This window comes from Oncorhynchus mykiss, chromosome 13 (assembly GCF_057628025.1).
Source record: "Oncorhynchus mykiss isolate SJ-2025 chromosome 13, ASM5762802v1, whole genome shotgun sequence".
NCBI classification, from domain to species: domain Eukaryota; kingdom Metazoa; phylum Chordata; class Actinopteri; order Salmoniformes; family Salmonidae; genus Oncorhynchus; species Oncorhynchus mykiss.
Window position 1 is genome coordinate 20645001 of NC_143034.1, and position 17797 is coordinate 20662797.

The 17797-nt window shown below is 42.0% G+C and overlaps 1 protein-coding gene across 2 annotated transcripts in view; it reads left to right on the plus strand.

Annotated features, from left to right (window-relative positions):
* Positions 1-17797, plus strand: part of LOC149978761 (RNA-binding protein 20-like) — a 71985-nt gene that overhangs the window by 27215 nt on the left and 26973 nt on the right. Inside the window, exons 1-3 of one of the 2 annotated variants that reach the window (XM_090195636.1) lie at positions 8479-8649; positions 16020-16257; positions 16515-17432. In XM_090195636.1, the coding sequence (XP_090051762.1) occupies positions 16533-17432 (900 nt within the window). In that variant the 5' untranslated portion in view covers positions 8479-8649; positions 16020-16257; positions 16515-16532. Of the gene's footprint in view, positions 1-8478; positions 8650-16019; positions 16258-16514; positions 17433-17797 lie in introns of those variants that run through there. The other variant, XM_090195635.1, reaches the window with a different exon arrangement.

The following is a 17797-nucleotide window of genomic DNA, read 5'->3' on the forward strand; positions in this document are numbered from 1 at the left end:
ATTATGTCAGGGCAAATACAACTCTGTTCTGTCCACTGGCTTTCACTGAGCTGGCTTTCTCTCCTGTTGAAGATCCATTGCAGCTGTTAGCGAGATCGTTTCCTTCTTCTCATTGTTTACGTTCATTTGTGCTAATGGCTATTTGGCTATTTATGTGGCCTGAAAATGATCCCAATGGCTTCTGGGAAGGAGACATATGGGACCACATGGCTTGGCTGTCAGAATCACGTGTGTGTGTGTGTGTGTGTGTGTGTGCGTGTGTGTGTGTGTGTGTGTGTTATGCAAGGTTTTCCTTAAACTGTTTCCTCTGTCTTAACTAGAAAGCTTAATCGATCTCCATTTCCCCTGTACATTTCCCATGTATTTCTCCTGTACTGTACATATTTCAATAGCTTTAGCTTTCACACATTAGACACCCCATCAATCCACTCTTACTGATGAGAGAGAAAGAGTACATGAGAAGACCACTGTGACTGACCCAAAGCTTTGACTATGTACAGACTCAGTGAGCATAGTCTTGCTATTGAGAAAGGCCGCCGTAGGCAGACCTGGCTCTCAAGAGAAGACAGGTTATGTGCTCACTGCCCATAACCTCCTGCCAAATGTATGACCATATTAGAGACACATATTGCCCTCAGATTACACAGACCCACAAAGAATTCGAAAATTAACCCAATGTGTGCCATCACAGCAGCAATATTTGTGACCTGTTGCCACAAGAAAGGGGCAACCAGTGATGAACAAACACCATTGTAAATAGAACCCATATTTATGTTGACTTATTTTCCCTTTTGTTCTTTAACTATTTGCACATAATATGACATTTGAAATGTCTTTATTCTTTTAGAACTTGTGTAAGTGTAATGTTTACTGTCAATTTGCATTGTTGATTTCACTTTGGTTTATTATCTACTTCACTTGTTTTGGAAATGTGAACGTGTTTCCCATGCCAATAAAGCCCTTATATTGAAATTGAGTAGACTTTTTACCTTACAGCAAGGCAGGGGTAGTTTGGTCTGTCTGTTTGGCCAACTCCTGTGGTCATAGTGTGTTGGCAAGACAACACAAAGAAATCTGGTACCAGGCTACCTCACAGCAGAAGGAATCCAATACAGTTGGAGTCAAATCCATCTTAGAAATATGAGTCATGAATTGAACCCCTCCTGTGGAGAACGGCCGTGTCTAATCCATCTGACAGAGATGGAAGGAGAGAGCTTATCTTACAACGTAACTTAACTCAAGTAGGCTCAACACTCCCTGTCAGGGTGGATACGAATGAGATGTGGAAAAAATTGTCCCACAGGGTCGAGTGAGAGATCTAGAGATGTTTAGGCTATGCCTCATGTTCTCTCTCTCTCTCTGTATCCCACTATCTCTCTCTCTCTCTCCTTACCCCACTCTCTTGCTACTTTCCTGTCTTACACTCTCTCTTTTTTACCTCTCTCTTTTCTTCACTCTCTCAATACTCTCATCTTTCCTCTCTCTCTCTCTCTCTCTCTCTCTCTCTCTCTCTCTCTCTCTCTCTCTCGTTACCCCACTCTCTTCCCCGTCTGTCCCTTGCCTCAAACTGAATTCTTCCACTGATCTATGTTCCTTCAGTCTGAGACTGCCATCGTTGAAGTCATTTGTGGTGATGTCAAAATGAGGGGTGTTGTACAAAACAAAGACAATGACACATTTTCAAACGCCTCTGTCCCCACGTGTGTTCTGACTCTGCTCTGGCCCAACCCATTGGTTTCTGGGACCAATCAGACTGTCTGGAATGGATTTCCATTCTATAAATCGTCTGGGAGGTATTCAGATCCAGACTCATTGCGGAGAAAAAACTAACATCAGTGGGCGTGGCGTTTGGCCGGAGCAAAGAGTCTGTGTAGACAGGCAAGCCTTTTCCCTCTCTCTCTTTACTTCATCCTCTCCATACTCTACTTTTTCTTCCCCCTCTCCTTTTTCTCTCTTCCTCTGCTCTGAACTGATATACACGGACTACCATGGCAAAGGGATCCTACTCATCTGTGCACAGGGCACTATCGCTTTCAAGGAGGGCATCTCGTCTTTAGCAATGAGAGTACAGAGAGGTTTGCAGGCAGGCAGGCCAGGGAGAGAGGCTGGAGAGGCCATACCTCACACCTCCTGTTGTGAGTGGCCATAGTTTTTCATGTGTGGACAGCAGGGGTGGTAGGGGTCAGGGTTGGGGGGGGGGGGGGGGGGGGGGTGAGCAGGTGGAGGGGAAACTGCGTTCCGATTGGCTGATGAGGCACACGTTGCCAGGGTGTGACAGGGTGTGATTGGCAGTCGCTGGCTGATGGCGCTGACAGATGGTTAAATGCTACGCTTGCTTTGGATAGAGGGACGAGGGAGGGAGAGGGAGAAGGAGAGCGAGGGAAAGAGAGGGTGAAAGAGGGATGAGGGAGAGAAGGAGAGAGAGGGACAGAGGGGGAGATGTGAATACGTCACCCTGTACTCCAAAAAAAGCTCCTGTGTTGCTGTCTGCAGAGAGGGAAGACTCCTGAGTGGCACGGAGATGCCCTTCATTCTTCAAATTGTCCAAAATGTCAGTGGAACATTGGATTTCACTGTTGTTTTGACTGTGGAATTTCATCAGAAAAAAAAGATGGCTTTTTAATCTGTCACAGGAACAGCTCAGCCAATGAAAATGGAGAATTGATTCTCCACAAGGGTACACTAGTAAAGCTATAAATACATTTTACAACAGAACAGGAAAATTGCTTGTCAGACAGCTGTTCTAGCAATTCTCCCTTTATGTTATAGCCAAAACAATTCACTGTCTGCCAAAGATTCTCCGGGTGTAGATCTGAAAGCATTGGAGAGGTATGAGCAAATACCTAAATCGGAACTGTCCTGTCAGAAGCCAAGTTGGATCTGCAATAATACTGCTTATACCTGTCCAATTCTTTCTGATCTAGTGCTAAATCCAGGAGGAAGGGGTTAGGTTTTGTTTTTGGGCAGGGCTGTAGTGTCGTCGACCTGATAGTGGAGCGAAGAATTGACCTATTGACCTGGAAGTGATCCCTAAGGCCACCCAAAAGTCTGTTAGTTCGTTTTAGACATTCTCTGTCTCTCCCATCTACAGTTCCTAGGGGGCTCCTGTGTCAGTCTGCAGAAGGTCCAACCACCTTAGACACACACATGCAGAGCTCAATGCTCACCTCACAATGCAAAGCGCAGAGGAGCATTCGATACAGTGGATAAGTACTGACGAACCGTTTGAAAAACATTAGCTGTATTATGAGCTAGCTTCGTGCTCAGAAACAACACTCTACTCAGAGACATTATCTAGCAACTGAAAAACATTAGCTGTATTATGAGCTAGCTTCGTGCTCAGAAACACCAGCTGAATAAACAACGCTCTACTCAGAGACATTATCTAGCAACTGAAAAACATTAGCCGTAGGAATGTGTTGTATTCATGCATTACAGTTGTAAGTGTTGGTCCATTGAGAATCAATCAATTAGGTGTTTTTCTGTTTTGGTTGATATTTTGTCTGGTTGAAATCAGACTATTTTTCTCTTAAATTGACGTTAAAGTGAGCTTGCTACTTACTACTGTATGGTTACAATGATTGATAGTTATAATGAAGGCAATGATGGGTATAGATTAAGGTAAATCCATTGTTTATAACCTTAACTTCCTGTTTAAAGAAATGTTTTACTTAATTATTGCAACAGGTGTCAGTGTATTTCCATAGTACTCTAGGGAACAATTCCTCACTTCCACTGGTAGTCAGTGTCAAACACTCATTTAGGTTATTCCACTGTGTGTTTTAGCAGGAAGGCACACACACACACACACACACACACACCGAACAGCAGGAATGAACACACACATGCACACACACACACACACACACACACACACACACACACACACACGTATGATCATTTTAGCAGGAATGCTCTTAGTGGTGAAACACAGTTATGGTACAGCTGTCTTCGACCAGAAGATTCCATTTGACCTGTGTGTTTCTCTGTGACCCTGATATCCTATGTTACACCTTCCTAATAGCTGGTGGCTGAAATAAGAGCTATGGTGCGTGTGTGTGTGAGAGTGTGAGTGTGAGTGTGAGTGTGAGTGTGAGTGTGTGTGAGAGAGAGAGAGAGAGAGAGAGAGAGAGAGAGAGAGAGAGAGAGAGAGAGAGAGAGAGAGAGAGAGAGAGAGAGAGAGAGAGAGAGAGAGAGAGAGAGAGAGAGAGAGAGAGAGAGAGAGAGAGAGAGAGAGAGAGAGAGAGAGAGAGAGAGAGAGAGAGAGAGAGAGAGAGAGAGAGAGAGAGAGGATTTGTGTTTGCTACCATGTGACTCAACATGTATTTGACAGAGGACAGAGGGGATGTGATGCTTGTAGTGTGTGTTACCCTAACGTAACTGTTTTTATATTACTTAATAAAACCCCACATTTAACCTATAACATACCTTTCCACCTTTTAAAAACGTCAGGTGGAATGTGCCAATCGCTGCCATTATACTTAGACCACACACACACACACACACACACACTACTACAGCTACCACCCATCAGCCTCATGGAGCTCCAGTCCTCAGGATCCTACCCATGTGTCTGTGGCCAGGATTCCTCACCCGTTCCTGGGCAGCTACAAATCAGAGGCTCCCTCAGCTGTGCCATATACCATGTATTTGATCCCCTGGAGCTGCAAACTCAGGCTCAATCTAGCTGACCCAGACCCCCCGGACTCGTCCATACATACTTTGACCCCCCCCCCCACCCTAACAAACATGTAGACCACATGATGAGTAATCTAGCTGACCCATCCATCCATAACTCACCCTCCCTCACCTCAGTGATCATGACAACCACGTGAGGAGTAAGCAGTCGAGCGTTATGTGATGGATCTGTTGAAAACGTTCATTAGGGTTGTGGAACGTGATTGACTGGTTGTTCCGTATTGGGAAAAGTCAAGGGGCACGGTTAGGGTTGATGGACTTGACAACCTGATCTGTGTCTTCTTCGTGAGATTGGGGGTTTGGGTGGGTGCGTCACAGGAGGTTGTCAGCACCTTAATTGGGGAGGACAGGCTCGTGGTAATGGCTGGAGCGGAATAGGTGGATTGGTATGAAATACATGGTTTCCATTCGCTAATTTCCAGACATTATTATAAGCCGTCCTCCCCTCAGCAGCCTCCACTGGTGTGCGTTCGGGTGAGACAAAGACAGCGTAGCGGCGTACACCCGTGTCAGAGAGATGGTCATCATCCTAAATGCGTTATTCTTTATTATATGAATTATCAACAGGCAGGTGATTGTATTTACATGTTAGTCATTTAGCAGACATTCTTATCCAGAGCGACTTACAGTAGTGACTGGATACATTTTCATCTTGGTCCCCTGTGGGAATCAAACCCACAACCCTGACATTGCAAGCACCCTGCTCTACTAACTGAGCCACTAGGGACCATTTTATCCCGTACTCTTTGCTTTTTCTTGCATTCTAATGCTCCGTTCAGTTGCCCTTTATTTAGGAACAGTGGGTTAACTGCAGGCTACCTGCCATTTATGGCTGCAGTTTTTAATAATATAATAATAATATAATAATAATATAATAACTATCCAAAGCAACTTAAAGTTGTAGTCATGCATGTATACATTACCTATGGGTGGCCCCACCCGGAAACAAACCCATGACCCCTGTGTTGCAACACAGAGACATGATAGACAGACACGACAGAGACATGATAGACAGACACGACAGAGACATGATAGACAGACACGACAGAGACATGATAGACCCTGTTCCTGGAGAGCTACCTTCCTGTAAGTTTTCGATCCAGCCCTAATATAGCACACCTGATTCTAATTATTAGCTGGTTGATAAACTGAATCAGGTTAGTTACAACTGGGGTTGTAGTGAAAACCTGCAGGAGGGTAACTTCCTGAGAAAAGGCTTGGAGACCCCAGGTTTATAGATTCATCAGAAAGAGAATGGTGCCCTCATATGGTTAAATCCCATCTCCACAGGGACTCCTGGAGCCACAGAGCAAAGCATTTAGTGCCATCTAGTGGGATTAAATTAGACTAGGTGATGGTATGGTGGGGTTGCTTTGATTAAGGGGCTTAATTGATCATCTGTCAATTTCATTTATTTTAAAGTGAACAGGTTTGTAGGTCATATGCATTAATTCTGCTTGTCAATATTGCTTGTCACTTTTTTATATTAATGATGATTATTCTTATATTAATGTTGTACTTTTTAGGCAAACGTTCGTCCTCTGCAGGCACATTTCTTGGTAACTCAATATAAAAGTTTTATATTGCGCAATCAAATGGATGCTCCCTGAATGATATTTACGGTCAGCGAAGTGGGGAGTTTACCTGTAGGTCACAGGCGTCACCTTGTAGGCTGCTGTCCTGAGAGAAACTCGGTGGAAAGAACCGTGTTGCACGGTGCACTGAATTTAGGGCCTAACATTTTGGCCCAGTCATGTCCTGTTCCGGACTTTTAAAATAAATTGGAGATAGGCTCACTAAAAGCAGTTTGTTCTCTCTCTCCCCCGGATGGGCCGCCCCGAGCTAAACTGCAACAGATGGAGGGGATGTAAATATGTTGCATTGGCACCTCACATGGAATAGGATGCCTGGGAGTTTAGGTAAAATGCTTATCTCTATGAGAGCTGGAAACCAATGCGCAAATGTGTCGAGATGTCACCAAATGAACTATCCGCATGTAAATAAAGTAGGCCTACAGTTGATTGATTCGAGGTTTGGCCCAATCATAATTTGTATTAATGCATAATAAGGATATATTAACAGGATATTAGACCTAGTCGTCCGAAGTGGGTAGTGTTTCAAATATCGATCGAATTTGATTTAGATCTTTATGTTGAGTTTTGAGAATTACAGTGTTGACAAACATGAGGTAGAATGATGCTTATCTGGTGACTAAAAGGCAGAAAACAACTTGTAAAAATTTTCTTCAAATAGATGAAAAAGTTGGAGAAAAGTTAATTGATTTAAATAGCCTATATTGTTCGCATTTGCTAACGTTGTTAAGTCTGTGTCGTAGGCTTCTTATTAATTATGTTTAGTCTTCTTCTTTGTTATAATAGCATAGGCTATGCATTTTACACAACAGACTATATCAAACATTATCCAAACATGCTATGAAACTTTACAACTTAATTAAAGTTAATGTTGGCCTATTAATTTAATTTGCTTGTGGACATTTATCTGATTCCGATAAGCCTAGGAAAATTGATTAAACAAAATATCTTCATGAAACCCATTTGAAGATGCCATAGTATTCCTTCGATGTCAAATTCAAACACACAACCTATACGATGTTGTGAACATTCTTTTTTGGGTGGAAAAATAGATAGATGAAGTAGGCCTCTGTAGTTGTTACAAAATCATTACTACGTTGTCAGTAAACGTACAGTTTTAACACCTAATAATTCATAAAGCCGGTCGAAATATTTTGTTAATGAAATGGGTTCTTTGTAAAAAAAATAATAATAATAACAATAATAGGTAGAAGAATAGAAATAAACTATTTATTCACGCAAATTATCAGCATACTTGCAGCTGTTTTTAATATATGTGCTAAGAAAACGTTATGGGAAAGAAATCTCTCATTACGGTCATTGGCGTGTGTTGATATATCCATTTAGGATAGGCTTTGTGTTGTTAAACCTGTTGCTAAATGTTTCCTATTATAAATGTACCTTAGGGTAAAATATTAATATAATTCTCAATATAATTGTCAGTGTGCGAGTGCGTGTGTGTGTGTGTGCGCGCGCGCCTACCAAGGCGAATAGATGTGGATGAAATGTTATCTAAGCCGTGTTACGGGCAGTATGAGAAAGCCGAGTTGAACATATCACCTAATAATTATTTTCATATATGTTATAAAGGTAATGCACCTTTAAAAATACTATCTTTAACCGACCCGATATTCCAGCTTCTATCTAAAATATCTGTTGTGTTTTAGAAGAATACTTTTTTGTTTTTGTTTTATGTATTTAGACGTCTTATCATTCACATTATATTACCTTGCAACAGCCAAGTAATTTAAATATCATTTATTTTAAACCTATAAAATATACATATTTTTTAAATACTGTATTTTTTTGTCATAGTGGAATCCTAGTAGAGTTGACCCTCAAAATGGCCCCCATCTCCCCCAATACATCTGGTGGTAAATAAAAACCAGGTGGACTGGGGGACAGCTCAGGGAAGGGCCGGGGGTACTGGTATAGTGGCCAACTTAGCGTTAACAACATTGGACTTACATAGGGGCACTCACATACAGGGACTCACAGGGCAGTGTGTTGGACTATAGCATCAGTGCACTCTCATACAGGGACTCACAGGGCAGTGTGTTGGACTATAGCGTCAGTGCACTCTCATACAGGGACTCACAGGGCAGTGTGTTGGACTATAGCGTCAGTGCACTCTCATACAGGGACTCACAGGGCAGTGTGTTGGAGTTAACTTTAACTACATAGGAAAGGGTTGGGGTGGTGGAGTTGGTGTACAGTTAGTCACAGTGCTAGTAGAGAGACGGGCAGTAAGCAAGTCTCATGCCTCCTCAGCCACTAGACGTAGGTCATAACGTAACTACAGTAGCTGCTAGTGGGGTGTAACATAGAGAGGACTCCTACAGTGCAACCGCTGCTCCAGGTTGGTGTGACTTTTCTGTTCCTCCGGGGGTGTTTCTGAGACTGGAGATGGCTCTGTTGAGTAAGGAGTATAGGAGTATAGGGTCAAGGCTGTGTTGTACAGATTGATAGCTCTCTGTAGGCTCGCTGTGTTGTACAGATTGATAGCTCTCTGTAGGCTCGCTGTGTTGTACAGATTTATAGTTCTCTGTAGGCTCATTGTGTTGTACAGATTGATAGCTCTCTGTAGGCTCGCTGTGTTGTACAGATTGATAGCTCTCTGTCGGCTCGCTGTGTTGTACAGATTGATAGCTCTCTGTAGGCTCGCTGTGTTGTACAGATTGATAGCTCTCTGTAGGCTCGCTGTGTTGTACAGATTGATAGCTCTCTGTAGGCTCGCTGTGTTGTACAGATTGATAGCTCTCTGTAGGCTCGCTGTGTTGTACAGATTGATAGCTCTCTGTGTTGTGCAGGGGTGTGTAGTGGTGGGTTGTAGCGCCCAGCCACCTATAGAGCCATTGGCGTCAGCTAATGAGGATCTTAAAACATCAAATCCAAAAATCAAATTGATATCTCTCTGTAGGCTTGCTGTGTTTGGGCAGTGGTTCTACGTCTGCCTTGCTTGGTCTTTGGGGTTTTAGGCTGGGTTTCGGTATAAGCATTTTGACACATCTGCTGTTGTAAAAAAGGCTTTATAAATACATATGATTTGAATTGGTTGGGGAAAGCATGGGCTGTCTTGTTCCACACACTTTTCACTTTTGAACTGTGCTCCCTAAATTGCTTCACTCACTCGGCACCTTAGGGTCCAGTTAAGTAGTATATTTCCTCTCATAAAGCTAGCGGGACTTGGCCTATTTGGTGTGTAGAACTTTATGCTGAAGGGTTCTCTTTGATGTCTCGAGAAGTCTTCTAGGTTCTAAGTGTTGTGTGGAAGGAACAATGGATCTCTTGAATAGGACTGGTTGAGTAACCCTGCTTATGTCCAAACAATATGGACTTATATCTGAATATTGGACTTGGTTTACTATGTCTGATGACTTACTGGTAGACACTGGGGGTTTTGGGATTTGTTGGAAAGTGGGAGTGATTTTGAGTTTGTTTCAGATAGGTTTCGACTTTATTTTGCTAGTTTGACTTTTGTCCACAAATAATGTGTTCAAATCATTTAGTTCAGATTTATTTATCAAATGATGTCATTGGTGTCCTTTTTAATTATTCAATGAATCAACATGAAGCTTTATCCCTGGCATGTTTTATTGCACTAATAATATAAGATCATTATTTTATTTGTTTGGACACACGATTAATTCATATCATATCTCCTTCTCCCTAAGTCTGTTCAAATGACTATTTCAGTTCTTACATATTCATTCAAGTTCAAGTGCGTGTCAATATTTTCAGCAGGAACACTTGGCTTAAAGACAAAATCTTTCAGCGTGAGACTAAAATGTAGTTTCAATAATATATTGAGCTAATTAATATATACTGTTTCTATTCATTTAAAAGATGTATGTGCTATATCCATACTATGTTCCTAGAAAAGCAATCCCCAACATGCAGGCTACGTATAGTACGTCCGTGTAATGCGCCATACATGCGCACACTCCGTACATATAGCCATACACATATACTGTATTTACTAGCAATGTACCATATATGAACGTAGTGTAAGTTACAGAGTCCATTATGGAGACATGCTACATGGCGAAGCTACTCTGTCCTCATTTGTTATGGAGTCAACACTCATTGGGCTTTGAGACAGTCACATAACAGAAAAGGGTGGTAATGGTTAGTACAGTCATCTATCAGGCTGCAGAGGAGAGGGGGACTGTGTGTTTGAATGTTGGTGAGAAGTCTGATCATGACAAATTGGTTATACACACAGAGGAGAGGGAACCAGCTGCTCCAAACAGTGTCTTGTGTTGCATGAGAGGAAAGAGGGAACAAGGGAGAGAGAGAAGGAAAAGTCGGGAGCCTAGATAGAGGGACTTACTTTTGCTGGATTGTGTTTGTTTTTGTACATTTAGAATGATTCATTAAGAATTTGTTTGAATTTGTGAGTAGCATTTTTGTGTACAGTATCTTTTACACAACAATATGCAATTTTACTAGTAACACATTTGCTTGAAGCGTTGTTCGGACAAATAATTAGTGTTTTATAATAAATAAATACCTTAAAATAATTAGTGTTTCATAATAAATAAATACATTAAAATAATTGTTGTTTCATAATAAATAAATACATTAAAATAATTAGTGTTTCATAATACATAAATACATGAAATAATTGTTGTTTCATAATACATAAACTGTTCCTTGTGTAAATGTAAGTTATTGAATTAAGTAGAACCCAACAGTATGTGTGGGAAACAATAATAATCAACCAATTTGAATGCCCTTGCTCCTAGCATGTTTTTGCCCAAAACATATACTATTATAATTATACTTATAACACACACTGTGTAGAAAACATTAAGAACACATTCCTAATATTGAGTTGCACCCCATTCATTTTGCGCTCAGACCAGCCTCAATTTGTCCGAGCATGGAGTCTACAAGGTGTCAAAAGCGTTCCACAGGGAACATGGAAAAAGCAGGTGTTCCTAATGTTTTGAAACACACAGTGTATACAGTAAGTATAAGTTAAATACATATAACTTAAGTATATGTTAACAAATGTGGACATATACTTAAATAAAATACATAATTAAAAAATATACTTTTATATAAACTTTATAAAATGTATAATATTTGTGTCCTCGCAGCAGCACAAATACAAATATGTCTATTTTTAATTTATTTAAATTACTGCACATTTTCTATGAATAAAATTGTAAACGGAAAAAATGGCAAATAAATTATTATTAGCTTAATTGTTTTCTGTTAGTAAAAGTTAGACTGCAATATGGTCTCTCAGCATGTTGAGAGAAACAACCCAATTCAAATGAATAACAAAATAGTGACTATATTGTTGTTTTTGCAACACATACACTTTATGGCAATTTGACGTCCTTAACATTATTAGTATGCTGTTTCTTTAAATGACTGCTTATATGAACTACATTTCCAACGTTTAACATATTATCACGTTACCATATACGTACAGATGTAGGATATTGATTTGATCACTTTTTTTTTTTTTTACCCCTTTTTCTCCCCAATTTCGTGGTATCCAATTGTTGTAGTAGCTACTATCTTGTCTCATCGCTACAACTCCCGTACGGGCTCGGGAGAGACGAAGGTTGAAAGTCATGCGTCCTCCGATACACAACCCAACCAAGCCGCACTGCTTCTTAACACAGCACGCATCCAACCCGGAAGCCAGCCGCACCAATGCGCCGGAGGAAACACAGTGCACCTGGCCACCTTGGTTAGCGCACACTGCGCCCGGCCCGCCACAGGAGTCGCTGGTGCGCGATGAGACAAGGACACCCCTACCGACCAAGCCCTCCCTAACCCGGGCGACGCTAGGCCAATTGTGCGTCGCCCCACGGACCTCCTGGTCGCGGCCGGTTACGACAGATTTGATCACTCTTTTGTTGATGAGAATTTTCATGCACCTCGGGAAATGCAGATGAGCTTCATGAATTCACTGAAAACCTGCACTAACACATGGTTGGTTACACTAACAGTATTGCAGTTTTCATGTAGCCTAATTTTGGCCAGCTAACCAACGATCTAGCAACATTATGGACTAAATGTTCAAATTATTTTGCTGCAGGATTATTTTGCTTTGACATTACTGGTTAAATTAAGATCCAACACCTGTATGCAGCATAACAATGCCAGGGAGCTCTCCGCCCTTCCCTGCTTATAATAACTACTACTAATTAATGATGAAGCATGCGACCATACCCACAGCACAACACCGTCCCGTCCACATTGTTACACCATTAAAAACAGGAGCATGAAATAGTTTCACACGAGAACATGACAAATACCACAGTTAAAACTAGTCTGATTTGATTGAATGTATAGGATTGAATATTGCTAATATTGTTATTGCTGACTAATAATTTGTATTTGGGATGTACTTCTGTATTATATTTATTCACAATGTTGTCTCTGATATAGTGATTTATGAGATCTTAATTCTATAATAGCTCACCCCCTACATCGTTATTGTGTTTCTAAAAACCGAACACCTTCAACTATGCACTCAAGGTTGAGCTTGTTGAACCGTGGCGACATAAGCTAAGGCAGCAATGACGTCACCCTGTGTGTGCGAGAGTCTTTTTCTGGCGTATAGGAGACTGGGCCCAGCATTTATGACATGGTAAGAGATTCCCAGCAGACAGCAGACACACAATAGGACCTCAGACAAGCATTTGGGCCTAATAGTCTAGTCAGTTACAAGGTCATTAGCAAAACAACAGGGGACTCAGTGTTTTTTTTAAAGCAACAGTTTATTCCTCTGTAATAAAAAAAACATGTTTAACTCAATTATAATGCAATTACTTTGGTACTATTTAATACAACGTTGTTGCTTTAGTTAATACACAGGTATAAGAGCAACTTACCATATGTAGAGTCATCTTCAGCTGAGGATCGCTCCAGAGAAATTCAGTGTGACATTCATATTGTCATCAGTCAGTGTAATATACACTGTATCCATCTCTGATTGGTGTAAAGGCCCCCGATCCTTTAGAGCACATCTAATGATCTATTATCAGATCACGCTCCAATAACCCTAACACCTGGTTTGAATTTATTAACGATTGTATGACAGGCAGACACACACACACATTCTACAGGGGGCATCTAATGATGGCTTATCATATCACGCTCCAATATCCCACCACCTGATTTTAATGAATAAATTACTGTCCGGGACGACTTGAAACCTGAGTCTTAAATGGCACCCTATTCCCTATGGGTAGGCCGTCATTGTAAATAAGAATTTGTTCTTAACTGACTTGCCTAGTTAAATAAAGGTTAAATAAAATATAATAAATGTAGAAAGCTACTTTTAAGAGTAAAAAGTAGTAGTATATAGAAAATAAAGTGCAATTTGAGATGCATCCATGGATCTATACCTCTACTACTAAATCTGTTTCGTATTACAAGATCTGGACAGGTCTGAAGTGGCCTGGCCAGCAGCACTCAGCGAGCCAGACCTCGGTTCAAATAGTACTTTCTGTCTTTAAAATACTTAGTCGTTTGATTGAGCTTGGCCCTGAATGCCAGGTGGGCAGGGTTGGAACTTTTGGGACTATTCCATTGGTCCCAAACTATTTGAAAGAACCAAATACTATTTGGACCCAGGTCTGCTCTACTCAGAGCCAGCTGCCTCAGTAAGAGCCGAGGCCATATTTGTCTATTAAGGGCTGTGTGTCAGAACAGATGAGAGACTAGTATTTTTAGCAGCGAGTCATCGGCTGCGGCAGTGTTTATATGATCCATCAGCGTGCTTGTACTGATAAGAGTGTGTACAACATGCAGCACAGGGGGCTGACCGCCCTGTCAAGTGTCCAAGAGATCTAGTTCAACACTTACTTACGTAGCTTTTAAATAAAGTACATATTGGTATTAGTGCTCAAAGCATCTTGTGGAAAGACAACAATATCCTGCAAAGTATTTTAAGTTATTCAATCTTTTTTGCTTCCTTGCTTCCTTTATAAACCTGTATTTAGAAATCACCTCTCATATTGTCCTGTGCTCTAGCACAAGTCACCCTGCTTATCCACCTATACCGTGACAATCACAGTCTTTATCCGTTTACTGGCTGACATGACATAAACAGCTTCATCTGATCTGGGCAGCTAGGCCCATAGTCTGGTCTGTTCTGACTGAGACAGAGGGTATCATTGTGACATTACTGGCACTTCAATCTCAGCTAACAGAAGGACAACGAGGGGCAACCGGGGCAGTTGTTGTTTGTGTGGTTTAACAGCGTGCAGGCCGTAAAGCAGGACTTTTAAAGATGGCTACGTATACTACTACAGAGCTAGCGTGTGGTGGTGTTGCCAGGATGAAAAGACAGACAGGCAATTAAAAGGGCAGCTGCTGTGGGGTCCTAAAGTCTTAGCCTCAGTACAAGCTAGTATGTAATTTAACACGAAGCTCTGGTGCCACGGTGCAAACAAAGTATGATGATGTTATACAGTAGCATGTACCATGTACGACCAAAGTCATAGTGATATGATATACACAGTAATACTGTATGAGGATGTCAATATGAGGTCATCTTGTGACCGTTAAGTCAAAGCGGTTAATTGTCCAAGTTTGAATTAAGTCACAGGGGGACATGTGTACTATCAGAAGTGTGTAAGACAGTATGCTAATATCAAGATGTCTCTACAAAATGTAAGTTGCAGGTGCACTATAACTGTGTATGATGTTAGACTATTTTGTGAAATAAAGAGTAGCCTAATACTATGGAATAAATATTATTTGAATAATCTATGGAATAGTGATGGCATACGATCGTTCAAATGTGATCGGTTGTGAAAATGGTGAAATGTCAATAACAAAATCCACCCCGTGGTCTATAATATAACTGATGTCTAATTTAGCGACAGCACTGACGTGATGACTTTATGGTGTGGAAACGTACCTCTTCGTAAGACCATATGACAACTCTACAAGCCAGTAGCACCACAAACCAAGAGGTGCTAATCCTCAGAAAGATTCAGTTGCTTCTCCATGTTCCGAACAAAACCACAACGATCTAAATATCTACATTAATCTCTTCTCCATATTTCACAATTTGAACCCAGCAGACGCTAACCCTGTGAAGAAGCTGTGTTGTTACGTTTCACAAACAAAATGTCCCTTATGTGGCGCTATAGACCTTCATGTATGTGAGAAAACAACATGGCTGCTGTGTCCATCAATGTCTAAAACAACTTTCTCTTGGGACCTTGCCCACCCCTAATCCAATTGGTCTCTCGCCTTCTAGTTCTAGAGTGTTGGATCAGGGCTGATGGTTGGTCGGGTTGGGCTGTGTCAAGTCATGGGGTTCTATATATGATTTGATTGATAGTGCAAGATACTAAATTTAGCCAGCATGTGAGCACATTCATCAGAACACGAAAGGACAGGGCCCAGTCAAAAGCGTTTGCATCCGGGAAGGGTCTGGGGTTGTGTGGTGGGTATGTGGGTATGTGGATAAGTGTTCATGTCTACAGCTGGTTGCAAAACTTTGTTGTCTCGTTTAACCATGCTTGGTGCGAAACAAGCTGCTATTGCTACCGGTTCCTCTATAATGCAATGATCTATGACCCTGATACGAATTGTAGTTCCTCCACAGAAGCTAAATGTTAAGGCTACATAATGTATTTATTTATTCGTTTTAAACAGTGGGACCCAAATCTCTGATTAAAAGCTGTGTTTTATAGCTACGGTTGTTTACATTTTCTCATCCATCTTTTCCCTGTTTGTTTATAGCACCAGCCTGTCCAACGGCAATGATAACAAGCCCCAGCCAGTGGGTGGTGTCCAGGGCCAACTGAGTGGTGGGGGTGGGACCCACCAGAACCACCAGAACACACAGCTCCTCTTGACACCCGCCAGTATCCAGCTAGCCCAGCTCCAGGCCCAGCTCACCTTCCACCGCCTTAAACTGGCCCAGAGTGCTGTGGGGGGCAACGCAAACTCTGCAAACGCAGCCAGCATCCTCAATCAGGTCTGTTACAGAATTTATTGGTTTGCCTGTATTTTTTGGGGTACTTTGGAATGCAAGCTTTTATTTTCTCAATTTTACTTTTATTTCCTCAATCAGGTCTGTAACAGGGTTGGTTGGTTTTCTTATATTTACATATCTGGGAATTTTATTCTGAAATGCAATTATTTTAACACACTTTTCAAGTGTTTCAAGTGTTGTTTTCAAGTGTTGCTGTTTTCGAGACTAATGTTTTTTAATCTATCTTCTCCCTCAATCAGGTCCTTGCCAATGTGGCCATGTCCCAGCCCCTCTTCAACCAGCTCCGCGCCTCGGCCATGGTCAGTAATCCCCAAGCAGTTGGTGGTGGTTTCCACTCCAGTGCCCTAGCCTTCCAACTGCCTCCACCACCGCCGCCACCGCCGCCACCCCCCAACTCTGCCCTTGGGACTTTGGTAGGGGCCGGATTCAACCAGAATCATGGTAATCTGAGGCTGAACCATTACGGAGGTGGGGGTGTTTCTGGGAACCAACAGCAGCAGCAACAGGCCAACCAGCATGGTGGATCAGACTACGGTAAGAAAGCTGGCTCAACATACCCTTCAGATATGGATAGGCGTCTCCAGTATGGCTTCACAGGGGGGACGTCGGTGGCGTTGAGTGAAGCCGGAGAGGGACAAGGACAGTACGTACCAATCATGACTCAGGCAAAGAGTACAAACCAAGGCTTTCAGATTGACTTCTATGGTCAGAGTCAACAACAACAGGCTGGGTTCGGTGTTGGGAATCAAAACGATCAGAACAAGAACCCTTTTAATGAGCAGCAGTGGAAAAGCCCAGCTAACATGAGCCACGCGGAAAAAGGGTTGGACATGGTTTCCAATACTGCCACAGTATGGATGGGGACTGGGCAGCCAGTCCGTGCCAGAGAGGAACTGTACAATCCAGAGGAGCCAACCTCTGACCCCAAGTTAAATTCCGGCGGTGGGGGAGTTACTTCCTCGTTCGGAGCAGGCATGGGTGGCACCAAGGGGTTTGTGGGATACCACAAGCAGCCCCTGCAGGGGGGAGAGGAGACCCTGTCTACAGGTGGTTCCGTACAACTCCAACCTCACCAGCTGAATGACTTCCACACCGTGACGCCATCCCACCTGCCCCACCAGTGCACCATCTGTGAGAAGAAGGTCTATAACCTCAAGGTGGGTGGAGCTCACTGGACGGGGATTATATCATTTCCTATGGACAGTATGTCACTTCTTGTGGAGAAATATGTAACTTCCTGTAAAGTCTAGACTAGAGAAATACTTAATTACATTGAACAAGCTTGGTGACACTCCTATTAGAATGTATTGCTCTTTGAAACTGAGATGCAGGCATAGACGATGTGGGATAAAATATGGTTTTATTCTAGTGAACATATATCATCAATGCGTTTACATTTTCATGTACTGTAGTGTGTTAACCATAGAGATCCTATCAACTTACTAGAGGGGCTATGACATAAACCCTCAAAGTTCCAGAATGGAGTGAAAATTGCAGCCATATTGGTCAGGGAGAAATCCAA